This window comes from Panthera tigris, chromosome C2, assembly GCF_018350195.1.
Source record: "Panthera tigris isolate Pti1 chromosome C2, P.tigris_Pti1_mat1.1, whole genome shotgun sequence".
In the NCBI taxonomy this organism is placed as follows: Eukaryota; Metazoa; Chordata; class Mammalia; order Carnivora; family Felidae; genus Panthera; species Panthera tigris.
In genome coordinates, this window is record NC_056668.1 from 151997971 (window position 1) to 152020181 (window position 22211).

At 46.1% G+C, this 22211-nt stretch overlaps 2 protein-coding genes across 14 annotated transcripts in view; both read right to left on the reverse strand.

Annotated features, from left to right (window-relative positions):
* The window catches only part of ITGA9 (integrin subunit alpha 9), a 400223-nt gene extending 385777 nt beyond the window's left edge, over positions 1-14446 (reverse strand). For 2 of the 8 annotated variants that reach the window (XM_042956927.1, XM_042956925.1), the window contains exons 1-2: positions 14272-14446; positions 13997-14139 (exon numbers count right to left, since the gene is read on the reverse strand). The gene's annotated coding sequence lies outside the window, so the exon portion shown is untranslated. Of the gene's footprint in view, positions 1-64; positions 117-3057; positions 3159-4323; positions 4441-6053; positions 6548-13996; positions 14140-14271 lie in introns of those variants that run through there. The other 6 variants (XM_042956930.1, XM_042956929.1, XM_042956923.1 and 3 more) reach the window with 5 other exon arrangements.
* Positions 14447-15493: 1047 nt separating this feature from the next.
* The window catches only part of GOLGA4 (golgin A4), a 125486-nt gene continuing 118768 nt past the window's right edge, over positions 15494-22211 (reverse strand). For 4 of the 6 annotated variants that reach the window (XM_042957241.1, XM_042957240.1, XM_042957238.1 and 1 more), the window contains 2 exons: positions 18876-18938; positions 15494-16173 (listed from right to left, as the gene is read on the reverse strand). In XM_042957241.1, coding sequence (XP_042813175.1) covers positions 18909-18938 — 30 coding nt within the window. In that variant the 3' untranslated portion in view covers positions 15494-16173; positions 18876-18908. The remainder of the gene's footprint in view (positions 16174-18875; positions 18939-22211) is intronic. The other 2 variants (XM_042957243.1, XM_042957239.1) reach the window with 1 other exon arrangement.

Consider the following 22211-nt stretch of genomic DNA (forward strand, 5'->3'; position numbering starts at 1 on the left):
TCCCCCCCTCCGCCTCTACCCACACCCCTCCTTTTAATGGCTGTGGGTTACAGAGACGGAATACCTGGAGATTGAATACCCCAGTCCTGGAAGCTCATTTTCAGACAAGTTCTGGGTTCTGAAGATACCCCAGCGAAGAAAACAGACTAAGTCCCCATCCTCATGGAGCCACAATCTGGTGAGGAGAGGGAACAATAAATGAATTCCCAATTCCCAAGAAAAAAGTCTAGACAGAAACAGAGTCATATGGAGTTGACTGCTGTGGGAAAAGAGCAGAGTGAGGGAGACAGAATCTTAGCAGGAGGGGAACCCTATTTGTTGTAAGGTACTCAAAGAAGACCTCTCTGAAAATTCAAGTTTGAGCAGATACCAGACAAAGACGAGGGAAACCTACTGTATAATGTCCAGTGTTAAGAACATTTCAACAGGAAGGGACAGCAAATGCAAGGGCCCCGAGGTAGAAACAGGTCTCAAGGAAAAGCAAGGAAGGCAGTGTGACCGAGGCAGAGAGAGCAAGCAGCAGAAAGCTAAGAGGTTACGGTGGTGATCATGTAGGGCTTGCTGGCCACTGAAAGGACACTTTCCCTAGAGTGCTCTGGGGTCTACCGGGGGAAGGGAGTTAAGCAGAGAGTGAAATGGTCGGACTTCTATTTTAGGAGAATTGTTCTGGCTGCCATGTTGAAAAGGATATTGGAGGCCAAAGGCACAGACAGGATGCCATGTAGGAGGCCGCTGTCATAATTCAGTTTAAAAATGATGACGGCTCTGATCAGAGTAATGACAATGGGGGTAGGAAAACGTAATTTAGAATCCAGACACGTTGTGAAAGTTGAGACAACGGGATTTGCTGATGAACCGAAATGTGAGCCAGAGAGGGGGGTCGAGGGTCTGGTAAGGTTTGGGCCTGAGCGATTAGAAGGACTGAGTTTCCGTTCACCAAAAAGGCAAAGGCCGCCAAGGGGAACAGGTTTCGGAGGGAAGGTTAAGAGCTTCGTGACGGATACGTTAGGTCTGAGATGCCCACTACACCCTCGTCACGGACTGAATTGTGTCCTTCCAAATTCATGTGTTGAAGCCCTACCCCTCAGTGTGACTGTGGAGATAGGACCTGTGAGGACATAATTGGGCTTAAATTAGGTCGGAAGGACAGGGCCCTAATCTGATGGGACTGGTGTGCTTATAAGAAGAGGAAGAGATACCAGAGTTCTCTCCCTCCCCACACATGCGCGGAGGAAAGGTCATGTGAGGACACGGTGAGAAGGCGGCCGTCTGCAAGCCAGGGAGAGAAGCATCAGGAGAAGCCCACTCTGCCCCCAGAACTGCAAGAAATTCATTTCTGTTGTTTAAGCCTCCTGGTCTGTGGTATTTTGTTGTGACGGCCCAACACAACATCTAAGCGGAGAGGTGGAGTGAGCAGGTAGATCTGTAGGTCTGGGGTTAGCGCGAGCGCTGGGCTGGAGAAGTATGTTCGGGAGTTGCCGAGCACTTGAACGACGTTTGAAGTCAGGAGACCAAATGAGGCCAGCCGGGGAAGGAGTACATACGGATGGAGAAGGAAGGTGGCTGTAGGAGTGATCCTGAGGGTGCTTGAAAGAGGCTGGGGAATGAGACTGAGGGAGAGGTGGCCAGTGGGGTGAGGCCAGAAACAAGAAAGGAATGTCCCAGAAGCCGCGAGGAGAGAATGGCCGACAACATCACATGCTGTTGACAGTTTGAGCAAGATAAGCACTGAGGATCAACCATCGGATAGGACTCTTTGGAGATCACTCGTGACCTTGGAAAGAATCATCCTAGTGCAATTAGGGGGCGAATCCCTGATTTCAGCGGGTCAGATAGAAAGAAGGTGAGAGACGCCTGAGTGGCTCAGTCGGTTAAGTGTCCGATTCGTGATTTCGGCTCGGGTCATGATCTCACGGCTCGTGTGTTTGAGCCCCACATCTGGCTATCTGCTCAGGGCAGAGGCTGCTTCAGACCCTCTGTCTCCCTCTCTCTCTCTGACCCTCCCCTGCTCACCCTCTCTCTCTCTCTCTCTCAAAAATAAGTAATTTTATTTATTTTTTTAATGTTTATTTTTTGAGAGAGAGAGAGAGAGACAGAGCATGAGCAGGAGAGAGGCAGAGAGAGAGGGAGACAGAATCCAAAGCAGGCTCCGGGCTCTGAGCTGTCAGCACAGAGCTGGACCCACCACTGGAACTCACCGACCTCGAGATCATGACCTGAGCAGAAGTCGGACACTGAACCGACTGAGCCACCCAGGCGCCCCAAGGTAAATCAGCATTTTTAAAAATAAATATGATAAAAACTTAAAACAGTTTTTGTTGTTGTCGCTAAAGAAAACCAACCATGCACAGCGCCTGGCATAAAGGGACCATCAGCCAGGGCCAACCCGCTTCCGCCCTGGCTCCGAAGTTTCCACCCCAGCTTCTGAAGATCACACGTGGTTCAGTGGCTGTCTTCCCAGCTGTTTTCAACAAGAGCCCTTCCCTCTCCTGACTGCTCTCTCTCTCCCCCTTCCCCTCCCATCCCCACCCCACGCCATCCCTGCTCAAGCAGTGCTAACAGATCTCATTCCCCCCTAGCAAAGAATCCGAGCGTGGAGTGTCACCAGGCCACAAGGCACCTGGCGTTTTTCTGAGCCTTGAGCACTTCCCTGTTTAAGCTTCGATTCCTGTCACCGCTCGGTAAAGCCCAGTTTCAACTTTTGAAACGGCTATAAGATACGGCGCAAAGGACACCCAGGTTCGTAAATCGGTGACAACCGTGCCAACATCCCCAGGAGGGCTAACGTGGGCCAGTGTGCCTGAGTCCCTCAGGCGGTGCCCAGAAAGAGAAGACGGGGCCTAAGAGCTCAGCGCCTCCTCCTTCTCAGCCTTCCTTCTTAGAAGAGAGCAGCGCCCTCTGTGGGTGCCCTGAGGCAAAGCTAGTGTTCGCAGGCGTAAAAGAGAAGGTGCAAATACTCTTGGAAGGGCAGAGACAGGGAGCGAGAGGCAGCGACAGAGACAGAGACAGAGACAGAGGATCAAAGGGAAACTCGTTCCAGCCATGACAGGAACCTACCTTGGCCTCCACTGGCCAACCAAGGGCTGCCAGACATCAGGGAATACCAGGCACGTAAAGAAAAAATTAACAAACAGAACAACTCGCCCCAGAAAAAGAAGCTATAGGATAAAGAAGGAAAAAAAAAATTAATTCTAATTAGTATCTTCAGAGAGATTTAAGAGGAAGTTTCATTAGAAGACTCCTTTAGTTAAAAAAATTTTAGTAGTAAGGGACACCTGGATGGCTCAGTCGGTTCAGCATCAGACTCTTGATTTCAGCTCACGTCGTGATCTCACGGTTCTTGGGTTCGAGCGCTAAGAGCACGGAGCCTGCTTGGGATTCTCTCTCTCCCTCTCTCCCTGTCCCTCCCCTGCTCATCTCTGTCTCTCAAACTAAATAAACTTAAAATAAATTTAGTATTGAATTTATTAACATCACAAAAGTAGAACTTTTTAGAATTTAAGTTTAGCTTATAGTTCTCATTCTAACTATTTATTTTGAGAGAGAGAGAGTACGTGAGCAGGGGAGGGGCAGAGAGAGAGGGAGAGAGAGAATCCCAAGCAGACTCTGTACTGTCAGCACAGAGCCTGACATGAGATTATGACCTGATGGGAAATCAAGAGTCAGACGCTTTACAGGCTGAGCCACCCAGGCGTCCCGAATGCCAAATTATCTTAAAAATACAAATAACCTCGGGGCACCTGGGTGGCTCAGCCCATAAAACGTCTGACTTTTGATTTCGGGTCAGGTCATGATCTCACTGTCCTGATCTCTCCATGCTGAGCCTGCTTGGGATTCTCTCTCTCCCTCTCTCTCTCTCTCTGCCCCGCCCCCATACATGTGTACACACAAACACTTTCTCTCTCTCTCTCAACATAAATAAACTGTAAAAATACAAATAACCTCAAAAGACCAGGACTATGGATTTGTCCTACTTCAACATTTATATTTGATTCTAAATTCAAACTCATCTTAGAGAATGATCATGTTCTTCTGAACAATTTTTGGCCAAGCCTGCATATCGAATTAACCTCTGGGAGCCTGAGTTTCCCCGCCTAAATTTAGGGGTACCCAAGGATGAAAGAGTTGGGTGTGGAGCCCCGTGTGAGCCGGGGTTCAGGACGCTGCAGGGGACCTGGCGGGCTGTGGCTCTTTCTCAGCCTGGAGCCTGCTTCCCTGGGAGCCCCAGGGTGTTTTGGATCCTGGCCCAGCCTCAGCCCCAGATCAGGCCTCCCCCTGGGCCGCCCTCTGGGGAATACGCCTGGATTTGCAACCCCCACAGACCTGGAGGGTCCTGGCACCTCTACCCTCTCCTCTGCTGAGGGTCTGTCTGCCCTTCTCCGGCTGGGCACGGCCTCCTCCGGCCCCACGAGCAGCCCCCTCCTCGCAGTCAGTTCGGGCCTACGAAGCATCGAGAATATAAGACAAAAGAAAGATCAGAGCCCGAGTACGCATATGTCAGAAGCAGAGGGCAAGTCCAGGCCAGAGGAAGACAGCAGAAACAATGAAGCCACCAGGGACAGCCCGGCGGTTCAGACTGAAACAGAATCTGTGCAGTTGAAGCCTCGGAATCTGTATTTTAAAAGCACCTTGGGCCAGTCTGGTTTTAAGAGTTCTGTAAACCTGTGACCTAAGTTTGGCATCGTGCTTCCAGGTGGCCAAGGTGAAAAGGGAGATACGTTACGTGACACATAAAATAGTTCTAAGAGAGAAAATACACTGAAACTTCCCCTGGCACTTGGCCATGAAATAAGTATCTTATAGACAGGGGACTCTCATAAAATAGTTTTAAAGAACATGCAATCATTGATTCCCTGGTTTTTCTTCTGCTAATGGCCTTTGAGGAGAGCCTAGGGCACAGAAGAGAAAGACTTCAGTTCTTCAGGGACCAAAGAAATCTGTGCTAAGCACGTTCCTCCTGCTGGTCTGAATACATCCAAGGAGAGGACGCGTTTTAAAGTCATTTGACGGCAGAATCTTTTTTCAAATAAAATCTCATGTCGAACCCCAGTATCTAAACCAAATAAAAGTGTGGCAGCTCTGAGTGGGGAGGAGGCCCAGAGCCATGCCTTTTTGTCCTCTCCCTGCCCCTGCAGACTTCCCTGAAGCACCCCCTTTGGAACCAAAAGGCTCCACGAAACCCAGCTTGAAGGTTGCACATTCACGGTTGTGAGGGCAAACAGGTTTGAGGTCAGGTGTGAACACAACTGATGGGCAGGGGCTGGGGGGTGCTGAGTTGAGAAGTGTTTTGATAACCTGCTCGCCTTAAGGGCCCCAATCTTCAGCCCCTTACTGTATTCAGTACACGTCCTTACGATGTGACTTTTTTTTAATTTGGGAGAGAGAGAGCAAGCAGGGGAGGGGCAGAGAGAGAGAGAGAGAGAGAGAGAGAATCCCAAGCAGACTCTGTGGTGTCAGCACAGAGCTCAAACCCACGAACCAGGAGATCGTGACCTGAGCAAAGAGCGAAAGCCAAACGCTCCACCGACTGAGCCGCCCAGGCACCCCTACAACGTGCCGTTCCTCCTTGGATCCTCCTTGGAGGATCCTTGATAGGAATCCTCCCGTCGAGAGATGTTGTTTCCGTCCCCCTTGATCCTGAGTTGGGCCCAGGTCATGGTACAGGCGGAGGGGTCAAAGGCTGGCAGGCTGTGCCTTGACGTGAGAACGTGCCCGGCCAGCCTGCTGCAAGGGTGGCAGCCAGGGAGTGGAGCCAAGTGTCCCCAGCTGAGCCGCTACCAGATGGCCCGCCAGCCCCCCAGATCACGGAGGGGGCCCAGCCTGAGCCACTGACCTGCAGGTGTCCTTGAGCTAAATAGATGCTTATTTTAAGCCACTGGATCCCGTGCGGTTTGCTCTATAGGATGATCGTGGCAACAGGGAACGAGACGAGTGTGGGCAGTTATGTCTGGCACGGGGCGGGAAGGGGCTCCGAACCATTACCCGCACCCCACCGTCCCCGGGCTCCCCGCACATTACACGCCACGGGCACATGCCCTTCATCGGACACTCACCTGCGATCACCCAGCCGGCGGCAGAGCCTGGGGGCGGGTCCAGTCCCGGCCGCCCGGTGACACGCCGGGGAAGCCAGGGGTGCAGGTGAGGCTGGGCCAGGCACCTGCTTCTCAGCAATGGCTCCACAGTCCAGAACTGGGGAGCGAGGGCGGGGGGAGGAATCTGCTCTTGAAAGGCACACACAACTCCCTCCCTCCCTTTGGATCATCCTCCAGTCATTGGGTTGGCTTGCTTTTAGTCATTCACACCTTCAGCTGGACGCGGAACGGGCTCGCCGTCTCTAGGGTGGGATCCGCTTGCGCCAGCTTGAGCAGCGGGCCAAGGGGCCTGGAGGCTGGTCTAAAGCTTTGCCTGTGAAGCCGCTCAGTCTGGGGGCCTCGGTGACAAAGGCCAGCTGGCTGTAGCCTCATTCTCCTGGGCCCAGAGACGAGCAACGCGGTGCACACAGCACCAATAAACAAACTCGACTTCAAACAGCTCCTTCCCCGCCGGCCACCCCCTGCCCGGATCACTCTGCGCATTGCGTTCAGCTTGAGCAACGGAACACCCCGTGTGCCTTCCATTTTTTAGAGCCCACACTGGTGAAAGCTGCTTTTGCAAGATTCCTGGCAGCAAAACTGGCCTTGAACTTTCAAGGAAGAAGATAAATGGCTTTGAGCTGAGAACATCAAGAGTGTTGTGCAGTTCTCTCTTGTTACTGCTTGCGATGAAGTCTAAGAACTGAGCGAGGACTCGGTGGCCTTCATCACCGGCCCCGCCCGCCCCACACCCGAGGCCGGCAGCTCCCCCTTGCTGTGGTGTCACGGACCACACCCCACACCCGCCGTCCCTCACCTCCGCTCCTGCCTTGGAGGCCTCCCCGCCCTCGCCGGCTTGCTCCTGCTCCCCCGGGGACTCAGGTCCCGTGTCACCCTGGCGAAGCTCAGTGAGGGGTGTTCTCACCCTGCCCCCACTCAGGGATCTGTTCCTTCTGGCGATTCTCCGTGGGAGCCCCAGCAGCCTGGGACGTGCAGGCTTCCCGAACGCGGCGGCTTCTGGCTCGCTAATGCTGGGGTTCCAGGGGCTCCGGAGCTGTGTTTCTGTGCCTTTCCTTGCTCAGGGTCTTGGCACGACTCTGTTCTGGCACCGCCTGGGTGGTGGGAATCTGACCGTCGCACACTCACTGACTCACACACACCCCTCAGTGGCTAGGGCTGCAAACCTGGCCACGGTGGACACAGGTGCGAACAGGGTGAATAAAGGCGTTAAGTTTCCTGGGCAGCTGGTCCCCTTGAAGACCTAAGGCAGAGCCGCACGAGCCCCGATTGGCCCCGGAAGGTGGTCCCCTGCGGGACAAACAGAACCTTATGGTAAGACTGGTTTGCAGGCCCAGGAAATCCTGAGCCTTCAACAGACACGGAGCCAAGGTTGAAGGAGGGGATCTCTCCTGAGCCCACCTCTGAGCCAGCACCCAGGGAAGTCCCGGCCTCTCCAGGTGACAAAGATCCTCAAGGGTCCCTGCAGGACGAGGGCACAGAGGGTGCGATGCAGACCCAACCCACCCCAGGGGGGGGGGTACCTCTGAGAATCGAGAGGAAAAGGAAAGGAAACCCTGCTCTTGAGGCTGGGAAGCATGTGGAGAGGAGAGTGGGCACTGGTGACCCCTCCCACATGGGTGACACCCCTCCCCACAGTCTTTGCTGTGACTCCCGTTGGCCTACTTCCAGGCAGGATTTGGGCCCTTGTTCTGATCGAGGCTATTCTCTTGAGGTCTTCCTGACATAGGCAGGGGTTGGTTCTAGCCAATGTTTCTCTAGATCTTACCATGTTTTAGATACCATTCCAAGCATTTTATAAACATCGATTCAATCTAAGATGTAGATGCTATTATTATTATTATTATTATGCCCATTTTACAGATGAACTGAGGTTTACAGGTGAGGACTCTTGCCTAGTGAATAAATGGCCAATCCAGGCCTTGAACCCCGGCCATCTGGCCCCAGAGCCTACACTTCTAGCCAGCCTCCCCAAGAGATTAGGAAAATTTAATCTGGACAGATTCTTTCCCTGGGCCCAAACTAATCTTCACATCCAATGTGGCTCAGTCTTGAAAGAAAAACATCTAGGAAATGAGGAATGAAAACAACGGGGAAGGGATTCTTTCCAGCGGTGCTCATTTCCACTGGTGCGTCCTGAGGTGCGTTTCCAGGACTTGGTTCCTTAAAATGTCAGTCTTTGTAATTTATAAAACAAGTCAAAACAAAGTCCAGGCTTTGCCATGAGTATGGTCCTCTTGCTGCCCTGCACTCCCATGTGCCTTCTCAATGCAGAGAGAAAGAGGCCTTTAAACATTTTTCCAGTCTCCGGGCACCTGGATGGCTCAGTCAGTTTAGCATCTGCCTGACTCCTGATTTCGGCTCAGGTCACGATCTCACAGTTTGTGAGTTCAAGCCCCGAGTCTGGCTCTGAGCTGACAGCGTGGAGCCTACCTGGGACTCTCTGTCTCCCTCTCTCTCTCTCTCTCTGCCCCTCTCCCTCATTCTCTCTCTCTCAAAATAAATAAATAAATATTTTTTAAAATTCAAAAAAAATTTCCAGCCTTTAAAAACATTTTTGTTTCTCATTACAAAGAAAGTACTGGTACATTTTTTCCTCTTCCTTAAGTCACGTGTTCATTCATTCATTCATTCAGTGCTCACAACATGTTCTAGGTCCTAACAATATAGTTGTGGACAAGACAGATACTGTGCTTGACCTCTTAGATCTTTCACTCTAGTTCAAGGAAAAAGACCATTTTTACTGAGCGCAGGCAATGCTGGATGCCCATGAAGAAAGCTAGAGAAGGTGAGGAAGCAGAGATAGGGTAGAGGTGATCCGGGAAAACCGGTTTTAACCACTGTTGTGAATTAACCGTATGCTCTTCTGGTTTACATATTCATACAGTTGTTAAAAGTACGAGCATCTGTAACAATATGTAGAATTCTCTGAATCGAATAAATAATACATAATAAATGCATAAATAAAATCACACTGTGTAGGAGACTTCCCCTTCTAGGAACATGGATAGACACACTTCTCCCTGTTCCTCCCACCAAGTACAACTAAAAACCCAGGACAGGGACGCCTGGGTGGCTCAGTCGGTTGGGCGTCCGACTTCGACTCAGGTCACCATCTCACAGTTTGTGAGTTCGAGCCCCGCGTCGGGTTCTGTGCTGCCAGCTCGGAGCCTGGAACCTGCTTCGGATTCTGTGTCTCCCTCTCTCTCTGTCCCTCCCATGCTCTGTCTCTGTCTCTCAATAATAAATAAACCTTAAAAAAAATTAAAAAAAAAACAACAACCCAGGACGTGATCCAGAAGACAAATGTGAGAAGATTCCGGAAGGTGGAGGGAAGATGGCGGACCAGCTGGGGGCCTTGGGGCCTGAGGAATGGCCTGCTGTGAATTCCCCAGGGTTCCCTGCCTCATACACACAGGCAGACCCGGGGCTGAAGGAGCTGGCTGCCTGCAAACGCTCGATGCCCTCCCTGGCCGGAGGGCTGGGAAAGGAGCCGCCTGGCAAGACGGAGGGCTTTCAGATGACAACTGCCGTGGTACTCTGCCCAAACACGGCAGAAAACCCCACGGCCCTACCCCTACCCTGCCAGCAAAGGCCCAGTGGGGAGCCTAGACCCCTAACAGAACCAGGCTGTAGGGAGGGGCCCTCAACTCATGCCAGGGTGATGGTAGAAAAGATACAACAGGCAGTAGGACTTGCATCCCGGCAGGTGGCCGTGGGCCTTCCCCATCCCACCTCATCCCCATGTCGGTGGGGGAGCCTGGACTCCCATCCCTGCTGGCACCAAACAGCTTTCCTCCCCGTCTCTGCTGGGGGTGTATGAGGAGGCCCAGTGGAGAGTCGAGGACTTTGTCTACTACCCGAAGGTAGAGAGGTCACCCTTTCCATCACTCCTCCCGGGTGTGAGTGGAGGCCACATGGGGAAGAGTAAAGGGGCACCTCCTATCCTTCCCAGCCCAGGTGGCATTGGCAGGGATCTGTAATTCTACACCCCCACCTGGCAGTAATGAGGGGACCCTCCCCGCCTTGGGTGTCAGTGAAGGCCAAGTAGAGACTTCTATCCCCGCCTGGCACAGCCCCGCCCTTTCCCTTGCCAGAGCAGTCCGAGAGGAGGCCAGCTAAAACAGGTTTCAATAAATTCCAGAGTCTCATAACATAATATCCAGCATTTCCAGGTTTCCACTGAAAGTCATTAGACCAAGAGCCAGGAAAATCTCAACTGGAGTAAAAGAAGATAATAAATGTCAGCATCACAATAACAGAGATGTTAGAATTACCTGACAAAGATTTTAAAGCAGCCGTCATAAATATATTGCTTTCAACAGCAATTACAACCTGCTCGAAACAAACAAGAAAACAAAATCTCAGCAAGGAAACGGAAAATCTCAGGAAAGAAATAGAAGAGGTAAAGACCCAAGTGGGAATCTTAGAACTGAAAAATACAATAGCTGAAATGAAAAACTCCACGGCTGTGGGTTCAACAGCAGAATGGAGAGACAGAGGAAGGAGTCAATGAACCTGAGACAGAACAACAGAAATTGCTCGGTCTGAATAAGAGAGAGGAAACAGGCTGAAAAAAGAAATGAACAGAGCCTCAGGGACTTGGGGGACGGTAACAAAAGATCTAACATTGTGTCACTGGAGTTCCAGAAGGAGAGGACGGAGCGGAGAAAGAGGGTAGGGCTGAAAAGACACTCAAAGAAATAATGGCTGAAAACATCCCAAATCTGGCCAAAGACAAACCTGTAGACTCAAGAAGCTGGGAAAACCCCAGACAGGCTAAATCTGAGGAAATCTACACCAAGACATAGAGTCAAACTCTAAAATCTAAACACATGATCTCGTAACCTGTCGTAACCTGTTTTGCTTCATGATGTACTAATCAGCTTTCGCTAGGTTAGGCCGCAGTAACAAATGATCCCCACACGTCGGGGGCTTACGACAATAAATGTTTACTTCTCACTCGTGTCACATGTCTGGCTGATGTGCCTTCACGATTCCAGGGCCCAAGCCGAAGGGGCAACCGCATCTCAGTCCCATGGCGGAGGTCAAGAGCAGTGGCTGACCTGCGCAAGGGTTCTTAAGACCGCTGCTCAGACACGGCGTTTACCATGTTCACTCAGAACCCCTGGATGACGGTCACATGGCCACGCGCAGTGTTGGTGGAGAAATGCGTTCCGCCCACTCTGACAGGAAGTACTAGCAAGTCGGGTGGCAAAGTGTGTGAAGACTTGGAAACAAGAATCCAATCCACCACAACCTGCTCACAGCATCATAAACATTCATCTCCTTCCCGGCTGCCCCAACGATGCACTCGGCCTCCTCCCAAAGGCATCCCAAAAGTCTCAGCCGATCGCTGCACCAGACATTATGGCCAGGACCTCAGGATCTGCCCCAGATCTTGGGGCAGCTTCTGCTGGAGACCATGAATGAAAAAGACAAATTGTCCGTCCTACCCACTTCAACAGAGAGCAGTGGGAGAGAGAAGAGGGACAGGCAGGGAAACACGAAATACTCCCCACTTAAAAGGGAAAGGCAGCTTGCTCTAGGTGTGGGGTAACCAAGAGGCAGTCTTCCTGCAGCGGGGGAACGAGCTGGGAAAGTGAAAGAGACGTTCCCATGGCTGCATTTTAGGCTGATTTAGGGGAAAATACTTGGAGCAGAGTTAAAAAAATTTTTTTTAATGTTTATTTATTTTGAGAAAAACAGAGAGAGAGGGAGAGAGAGAGAGAGAGAGAGAGAGAGAGAGAATCCGAGGCAGGCTCCAGACTCCAGGCTTTGTGCTGCCAGCACAGAGCCCGACACAGGGCTTGAACTCACGAACCACGAGATCACGACCTGAGCCGAAGTCAGACGCTTAACCGACTGAGCCACCGAGATGCCCCTGAATCAGAGTTTTAAATGGCTGTATTGTTTACTGTGTCATTGAAGACAAGTTCATCTATGTTTGGTGTTTGAATGCTTCTAGAGAACATTCCAACAACAAAACCTAAAGAGGATCCCAAACTGAAGTCTGAGGAAATTGTTGTTACTACAGAAACACGTGGCTCGAGGACGTAAGGAATGTCCCTTGCTGCCTTGTCTGAACCTTCACCTGCACCCACCCACCCACCCTGCTGTGGAAAGTATGCTTTAGGCATTGCTATTTCATCTCGGGCACGTCAAATTTGGGTGAAGCCCAGTTCTGAAATGTAGTGTTCTAAGTGTACTGGCTCAGAATGTTCCCGCATGCATCACATCTTTGGAATGTTAGGGGAAATGATGCCAGACAAATGTGGCACGTAGTAAAGTAAAACGTGTCCGCTTGTTTGGAAACCAAAGGCTGTTGAGGGAAACGCAGGTTGGTCCCGGATTGTGTCGTTTTTGGCTTTTTTCAAGGATGCTTACAATACGGACAGTGAGATCATCATGGAGAACTAAATGAGAGTGACTAATTACACATAACCTAAATGTTCAAGAGCAGAAAAGGGGATTAAACAAGAATATATCCACTGGATGAAATGTGGGGCAATTACAAATAGTTTCAAAGAAATTTTAATGGTCCCCAATGTAAACAGACATATGATTGCAGGCATGTCTGCGCGCACACACACACACACACACACAGAGCGTATTCACACATTAGAAACATACTCCATGATTAAAGGCACCAAAGGAAGAAAGAAAGAACAAGAAAAAGAAAGGCACCAAAGTAGTAATAGTGCTGATTTCTTGGTGGGGGATTCCAGAAGATTATTTTCTCTTTTTAAAATGTATTCTCCAAATTGTCTACAATGAACCTAAATTTCTTTCAGAATCAGAAAGAAAATCAAATCAAAAAGTCTTTTTTGCTTTTTCAAAGAAACATCATATTTTATCCCATGGCCTTCAGACCCTTGTCTGCTGTGCCTGGAAAGATGGCTGTGCCTGGGCCACCCCCATCTTCTGGGCCCCGTGGCCAGAGAAAGGCATGAGCATCCTTCTAGTATCTGTGTCCTACTTCCTCTACAAGCACTTTTTGTGGTCAGTGAATTTTGGTAAGAAGAAAAGTAAACACACTTCAGAAAACCATAAATGATGTTCCAGTCCTTTGTTTAGAAATGCCTAATTCAAAAACTCCCAAGTTGCTATAGATTGAATGTTTGAATCCCGCCCCCCCACCACCACCAAGATTCATGTTAAAGCCTATCCCCCAACGTGAGGCACCTGGGTGGCTCAGTCAGTTAAGCGTCTGACCTCGGCTCGGGTCATGATCTCGCGGTTTGTGAGCTCGAGTCGGCATCCAGCTCTGCGCTGACAGCTCAGAGCGTGGAGCCTGCCTTGGATTCTGTGTCTCCCCCTCTCACTGCCCCTCCCCATGTTCATGCTCTGTCTCTGTCTCTCAATAATAAAAAAAAATTAAAAAAATTTTTTTAAGCAAAACAAAAATAAACCTGTCCCCCAATGTGACAGTATTAGGAAGTGGGGCCCCTGGGCAGGGATCAGATCATGAAGGTGGAACCCTCATGAACGGGATAAATGCCCTTAAAAAAGAGGCCAGGGAAAGAAAACGCCTGCCATTCTGCCACGGGAGGGTATCCTGAAAAGGCATCTATGCACCAGGAAGTGGCCCCTCCCCAGACACCAGGTCTGCCAGTGCCATGACTGTGGACTTCTCAGTCCATGGACCTGTGAGAGATAAATGTTCCATGTTTATAAGCCACTGAATTTTGTTACAGCAGCGTGAAGAGACTAAGACACAAGTCAACAAGGAGATGGTTCTCTACCAAAATTCACACGCACCTGCCCTGAACAAAGTGACTATACAATTAATTCCTGTTAGGTGCAAGTGATTTTCACCAACCACTTGCTAATGTAATGTCTTACCAACATCTAACACCTTTCGAGGTGAACTGCTGGTTTCCTGGCAGTAAATGTACTGCACCAACCTTTTCGTGTGCTGCTGTCACGAGGTCTTGGAGACGGCCTTGGGTTCAGAGCCCCAGCGCCAGGATCTCTGTGCTGGGATCACAGCTCTCTCTGTGGCAAGTCACGGTCAGAGTGGAAGGCCAAGTCCTCAGCAGTCTGAAATCTATGATGCAAACATGTCCTGTTAAGTACTGGTGGAAAAGCTGTCCTTTCTCAGGCATCAAGGTGGGGACACACGTACAGGGGAGGGTCTTCAAGAAAAGGCCCCAGACGGGTCTGAGACCCTGACACTGACCACAGTGAAAGATGAAAGGCTTTGTCCTTCTTGCTGGAACAAGTCATTGAGAAAATGTCACCATCATTCTTGATCAAGGTGAACTGGATGTGCTGTGCCTTTTTCCGAAAGAAGAGGCCGCCTGCCTGCACTGGGGGAAAATGAGCAAGTCCTAGGATTAAGGGATTATCACTCCTCCCCCAACTCCACGATGAAAATCCAGCTTGTTCACTTTCTCAGGGGTTGGCAAACCACAGCCTGCAAGCCAAATCCAGCCTCCCACCTGCTTTTGTAAATGAAGCTTTACTGGAACACAGCTCTGCTCATTAACTTCCGTATTACGTACGATTGTACTTATACGACAGTGACAGAGGGCGGTTGTGGCAGAGACTGGATGGCCTATAAAGCAGAAAATACTTACTATTTGACCCTTTCTAGAAAAGGCGTGCTGACCCCCTACATACTTTCTGATATGCTTATCTCCATAAAGGAGTTAGTAGGAAGTCATATGCAAATGTTACTAAGAGTCCACAATTTCTACCTTAGGACAAGCTATATAAAAAAGGTAAGAAGTCATGTCTGTTGTCAGAAACTCTTTGGTGGCACAAAATTTTGCCCCTTAAGTAAATCCTGATTTTAAAAAAAGCGGGGGTGGTGGTTAAGAAGACCCTCTTCCCTTGCTGGAACAGGTGTCCTCAGAGGAGTCAGCTGTGGGTTATGTAGGAAGACCGCCCCCCCCCCCCCGTCATCTACCCACCCCCTCCCCGAGCTCCCCACTTTTTATCACAAAATAAGTTACACCAGGAGCGCTAAGGTGCATACTGTCTGTACTGTGGTTCCACCTCGAGGCAGAGGTTAGGGAATACTTGGATACTGAATACTGTATTTGCTAGAACATAGAGTGTATGAAACCCTCTGAACAGTTCCCATCTCTTGCTGTCCAGAAGACGCTCTCTCATTAAGTGTAAAAAAAAAATCAGAGTATGGTCTACTCCAGAGAGAGGAGGCATCTCCAAGTTGGCAGACTCCTGAAACATACACCATGAAGTATTCTTTATTTCCATACTTCTTCTAACTTGGTCATGCTGATTTTGAAAAAAAAAAAAAAAAAACCTTTCCAAATGGTTAGCATTTAGCTATCTTGACAAACAGTTCCTCATGATATTCACCCGGATAGAACATCATTTCCTAACTATTTTGAAATACAGTTCAACTTAGGAAACAGCACCATAAGCAAATTTTATACAGTAAATAAACTTTATTTATTCTTCCAAGATGACATTGCCAACAGTCACAGATCTGCATACAATACAGTATTGACTATTTACAATTTACAGTAGTATTTTTTTCCTCTGAAAAATAGAAGTACAAAAGCTAAGTAAACAATGAGGTACTGCTATTTGGATTTATCATATGTATAGCTTAAAGAACTTTAGCAAATATTCAACAAATCTGGATAAAATATTCAATTAAATGCTCTAATTTATCAGAAAAAAATCCACTACGTTTCACCTCAAAATGTATTGCACAAGTCTTTAAAAAAAAAATCACCCTAAAAATAAATAGGAAGGGCAAGCAGTTCTTTAAAAAGAGGGACAAAAAGAATGGAAGAGAGGAACATTAAGTGAGCCCATGAGTCAGGTTGAGTTATTCAAAAAAATCTCTTAAACGACATAAAACTCTTCCCAAGAAAAAAAACTGAAGAAAAAAGAAGAAACTATCACCGTTTCTCCACTGATATAATCGATCTGAAAGGCAGTCCGCAATATCAGCTGTGGGCCAATGCCAGATTTTTCTTGGTCTTTGGCTCCAGAAGGGGCCCTGAATAACAGCTTTTGCTTCTCCAAGAGGCAGATGCAGACAGTCCTCCACGTTGCCCAACATCACCACCCCGTTTCCTCAAGACGATGATCGGAGCCATGACTGGAAAAGAAGAAAGGAAAAAGGGTAAAGTTAAAATAGAATTATACTCTACGGTCTAGGGAATGAAGTAGAAATATTCTAAATAGTAAATCCTAAAAAAAAATCTTCTAAAAATTAACGTTCTTGGAATGATCTGACCTATACAGTCCGTGGTCCTGGAAAACAGGATGCTTCCGTGAAAACTGGAACTGCCACCTTCCACCAGGTTGTACCTGGAGAAGCCAGGAGGAGGCGTGCTGACTTGGGAGAACCTCACAAGGCCCCAGCTGCTCAGACTGAAAGAGGACACACAGCTCTTCCCTCTTCTCTTTGTGCTGATCTTTCTACGTATCACAATTCTCCCGGGATGATATGCACGGCAGCAAAGGATGGGAAATGAACAAACTCAATCTTAAAGACTAAAAGTGCTGAGAGAAACAACGGTGATGAGTGATTCCTAATAAGGTTTCTCTGATTAAAACAATAAAGCCAGTAGCCCGGGTACGTTAGAATGCCACAAAAATAAATTACCAAATAAGATTAATGGAGATGAACTTTTTATACATATTTAGCAGAAAGAGAAAGTTTTAAAGTCGTCTCCATTTGTAAATGAAAAATATAATGCACTGACACTCGTGATGTACTTCCCATAGTGTATTATGTATAAAACCTGCTCAATAATCATGTTGGTCCTAGAAGCCTAGAGAAGATGCAAGATCTTCTGTCATATTTAAGTTCCTGTGTCAGTTAGTATTTTGAAACTTGGCTTGTGCTGTTTGTGGAAAAAGAAATTCACGCACAATTCAATAATGCTGCACACAGTGTCAATGTCATGTAAGACAAAAAAAAAAAAAGCTGGGAGAACATTTCTAGTTTAAAAGAGACTAGAGAAATTGGGGCGCCTGGGTGGCTCAGTCGGTTGAGCCTCCGACTTCGGCTCAGGTCATGATCTCGCGGTTTGTGAGTTCAAGCCCCGCATCAGGCTCTCTGCTGACAGCTCAGAGCCTGGAACCTGCTTCGGATTCTGTGCCTCCTCCTCTCTCTGCCCCTCCCATGTTCATGCTCTGTCTCTCTCTGTCTCTCAATAATAAATAAACATTAAGAAAAAAAAATTAAAAAAAAAGAGACTAGAGAAACATGACAATGACATGTGATGTGCAATCTCGGCGTAGATCATGGAATTTAAAAGTCTGTGAAAGACATTATTTGAAAAACTGGAAAAATGTGAATATTTACTATATACCAGGTAACAGTATTATGTTAAATTTCCTGAGAGTGATAAATGTATTGTTGAGTCTGTAGGAAAATGTCCTTTTCTTAAAGATATTTGCTGAAGGATTTAGTTTTCTTTGCAAGTAACTGTCAAATGTGTGCAAACACAAGTGTTTGCAAGCAATGGTCACACCATTACAGACGGGAGGATATATATGCAGAGAGAGAGCAAGGGAGAAAATTTTGCAAAAGGTTAGGAATTGGTGAATATCGGTGAAGGGTCTACAGGTATTCACTGCACTAGTTTTACTAATCTTATGTTTGAAATGTTTTAAAAGAAAAGTTGACATAGTCAATTGATCAATCGATAGAAATGCTGGAAGTGTGGTCACTTCCAGTGATAAAGGACGGTACTGAAATGCAAGAATACAATGACAAGCATGATGCAGTGTTTACAACATAAAAAAAAAAAAAAAGGAAATTGTTAAGGGATTTATGAGACTGAAGATAGTTCTAGACAATCACTAAGGCAGGTTAATTGATACATAGTAAAATTGAAATGAGACTCGAATGTGGGCATAAATGATTTTTAAAGCTAAGAGGTTGAAAAAGAAAAGCTGTCTACTGGCATTTTAACCCTTAATACCATTAGCTGAATACTAGTTGAATTAACAATCACAATTAACAATCGAATGATGTCAATTATAATTAAGCTCTATTAATTGCAATCGAGCTTGCTTGTGATTTGTAAAAATTCCAGCCAAGTCTGAGGCAAAGATGTACCCTAAATTTTAGGGGGTGCCAAGTCTAGCTAATAGCATGACTACTACACGGAGGCCACGGCAGAGGGGTTTAAAAGGGGAAGACCCATGACTGTGTGGAAACAATCTAGATGCCTCCAGTTCAGTTAACAATATGTTAATTACTAACAGCCACACTCAATTGACGCAGGCTGCCCAAGGGTCTCCTGGGGACAGACGTTTTCCTGTCATACTGTACCATCCCCGGAAGTAATAAAATGATACTTCTTTTAAATCAACTTTACTAGCCTTCACGATTTCAGGCTATAGCCTTGATAAGTGGACCTTATGATGTTTTGAAATCTGGTTTCGTGAAGTATATCACTTCACTTCTATCTAGAAAATGATTTTTCATTTCTCTCTCACAATTTTTATTGATTTCCAAGACTATGCTTGGGAAATAAAAACAAAAAAGATTATAAAATATATAATTTCTTTGAGTTGATAAAATTTCCAAGAGCAATTTTAAAACTTTCAATTACTATTTAAAGAAGTAAAACTTCCTAAAATTGTATAACTCTTCCGGTGGTGGTGATTAGTAATCTATTTATTAATCTATAAAGCAAAATTAACAGAAAACACTTATATTAACACATAGCATAATCATGTATTCATTAAACAAAAGAGCACAAGAATTCCAGCAAAATGGTTAGTATCATGCAACACGTTTGATTTTTGCACAAAAGACACAAGACATTATTCTTCACTCACCACATGCTAACTAAGCACAGACTGATGGTTTACTCAGAAGATACCACTGCGAGGTGAAGAATACTACAAGCCAGGAAGAAAAAAAGCTTATTGGGTTAGTTTTAAGACTTAATATAACATAGAGATTATATGTGTATATGAACTTCAAAGGACTAAACAGAATGTACTTAAAATTTTCTCAAATCTCCCCCAAGTCAAGGGAGGCTAGGCAAAGTATAAGGAACCCATAATAAGTCCCACCCATCCTAAGAAAATACAGTAATTTGTAGCTGAGATTTCATTTGCGACTTTAATTTAAAAATGTAAGCAACATAGTTAAAGATGCTTTCACACTTTAAGTAAGTATTTATATAACATTAACTGGGTATGATTATTTGCCTTATAAAAATATTTTTCATAATTCCATTAAAGTACACATGAAATTTGATTTATATAATATCTATCAATTTACCATCAAAAATTGGGGGGAAATGGTGATGAATGTGAATACAGTAGGTCTATATGCTGAATTATCATTCCTAATATATGTCAGTTTTATCACTGAGTAATTTGCTTGTAATTCAACAGTATATCATCAGGAATGGTTTCAGCAAGGATAACCCAAATTGAAATTTCCATTCAAAGGGACCCAATCTCAAACATAGTTTTTACTGTAGCAACCTTCTTAAATTAATTCTTTGTCCTATCTAAAATGGTCATAATCTAAGATTATCGATTAGCTTTCTGGTTTGTTAAAAGAGCATCAGTAAAAAAAAAAAAGGGGGATTATTTATAAAATGAGTCTATTCTTAGCGTGACGAACCTCAGAAGCATCATTTCATTTACCTTATTTAAGGGTACAGTTAGTAAGAAGCAACAAAATCAAAAGACAAACTAGAAAATAATATTTGCGACACAGCACACAACACAATAAGGTCAATACCCTCTTGAAAAACTTGCAGAAGTATGCAAAATACATATATATGCATGCTCCCTGTGTCTGTGCTTGTACGTCCTGAACAACTGCAAACAACCTAAGTGTCCATGAATAGGAAACTGGTGAACTACATTGTAGGACACCCGTGTAATCATACAATCGGCCATTGAAAAGAATAAAGGACATCAATTTGTAATGAGGTGAGATAAAATAAAAATACGTTAAGTGAAAAAAGCAAGCTGTTGCATTCTGCCATTTTTATAAAATAATTAAGTGATTAAAAACATGACTATAAGTATATATTTATAAAGCTCAGAAACCCTGGGGATATTCACCAACTATTGACAAAGATGATTGTGGCATGGTGGGAAGTGTCGGGAGGCTGAGAACACGAAGGTCTCCCTCTCTGTGTAACATGATTCCGAATCATTTGCAGTGTTTTCTTTTGCAATGACCACATATTATATAATTCTAACAGAATCGAGAGTCTAACCACTTCTGAGACAACAAATGTGTACTTCATCTGTACAGTTTTTTGTTTTGTTTTGTTTTCACTTCACAGCAGCTCTATTTGCACCTGTTTCCTGATCCACCTTCCAGGTATGCACTGAGCCCACGCAAAGGTGAGCCTCTTCTGGGATGGAAAAGTTCTCCATGTAACAGTGCTGAAAAGTTTGGATGAATCTGTTAACTCAGAAGAGATTTTTAGAATTCCAACCAAGGGGAGAAAAGTGCGAAACATGAAGTACAGACGGGTCAAGGGCAAGGATGGATCGAGAACTGGACACAACCCAAAGGATCAATGTGAAAGAAAAGTAAAAAACAAAGGCAACAGAAAATCAATTTTTAAAAATGACTAGAATGGATGGGGTGAAAATAAGCCAAAACTTCTCCATCAGAAGAGAAAAATTTTCTTTCAACGAGGTCATCAGGAAAATAGCTGTCTAGGTGAAATAACATCGCTTTGCTAGCACTCTGAAAAGGAAAATGCATTTCTAGAAACATTTTTCAGAAGAGATGTCTATATAACAAAAGAACCTCTCAATTTCAAGAGATGATTTAGCACCTGATTGAAACAAACTTTCTTAATAAAATTACCCTAAATAATAACACTCTCCTTTAATAAAAAAAATCTGATGGCGTACTTTTAGGGCAGTTTTCTTCAGCACAAAATAGACGAGCCCAAGACTTTTGTATCCACTCTTGCTCCTACCCTGTTACTCAAATATCCAGTCTGCTCTGCCCGTCCAAACTGCCTAAACCATCACAAAATGAGGCACAATAAGCTAAGAGCTGAGAGAAGGTAAAAGGCTGTTCTCACAAAGATGAAAGTGTGTGTATTTGGTACGTGCGTTTTCTTTTGAACTTCTGCTGCCTATTGTATAGAAGGCAATTTTTTCCCAGTTGAAACAAATCCAAAACTTTAAAATCTACAAATAATTGAGAACTTTAGAAGGAAAGAAGCCTTAGGAATAGAACAATCCACCATGCTCATTTTACGAGCAAGGGCCAGAAACATGGAAAGGGCCTGCTCCAAGCCTACCAGGGTTGGGCTGGTGAGATCCACACTCACCACAGCAGTGCCACTCGCTCTGATGGGGACAATTTCTGAGATGACGTCATTCCTGTGAAATGACCTGGCTGTCCTACTGACGTCTTTAATGACTGATCTCACACACAGTAATATTAACTCACCAACCTAAGTCTCCTTTTCCAGGAAAGACTAATTCTACACCCACATGTTGCTCTCTGGTGGCTAAGGGATCGTCACCACCACCCCTGCCACCATCTCAAAAACCCAGGGCAGGCACTATAGTCTGGCCTTCCAATAATGCTAACAAGATGATGTTCGTTTTGTGAAGGACCTGAGGCTCTGAGACTTGTCAATGAAGGACGTAGGATAGCCCTTCTCTACACATCACAGCCTTCGGATAGACCAGAATTTAATTATGCTCTACAATTTAATCTTACTTGACAGATAACGACTTCTCATCTATGAAATGTAATCTTGAAATTAGGTTAAACTCTGAAACCACTTATTAAGTAATAACTGTTGTGATCTAGAATGGGGTGTTTCGAATACAGACTGTAAAACTCACTGAGGGGAGGGGAAGTAAAATAAAAAGGGGATACACTGAGAAAGATCTTACCAGCAGTCACAGAAATGTTTGGCCGATGCCAAAAAGCTAATGCGTAATCACCAGAGTCATGAAGCCAGTTTTTAGACGGTCTCCTCCTACAATACCCAGTAAATACTGCAAGCACTGATGTGGCTGCATGCTGTCAGCTCTCAGCGCAGCTCACACTCTCTCTCCAGCATCCCAAATATTAACGGATGGGGAGGGCAGCTCTGAAACGTGTTCGGGGTTGTTTTGGTTTACTTTTCCCAGCCTTTCAGCCTTCACAGCTAAAAATAACAA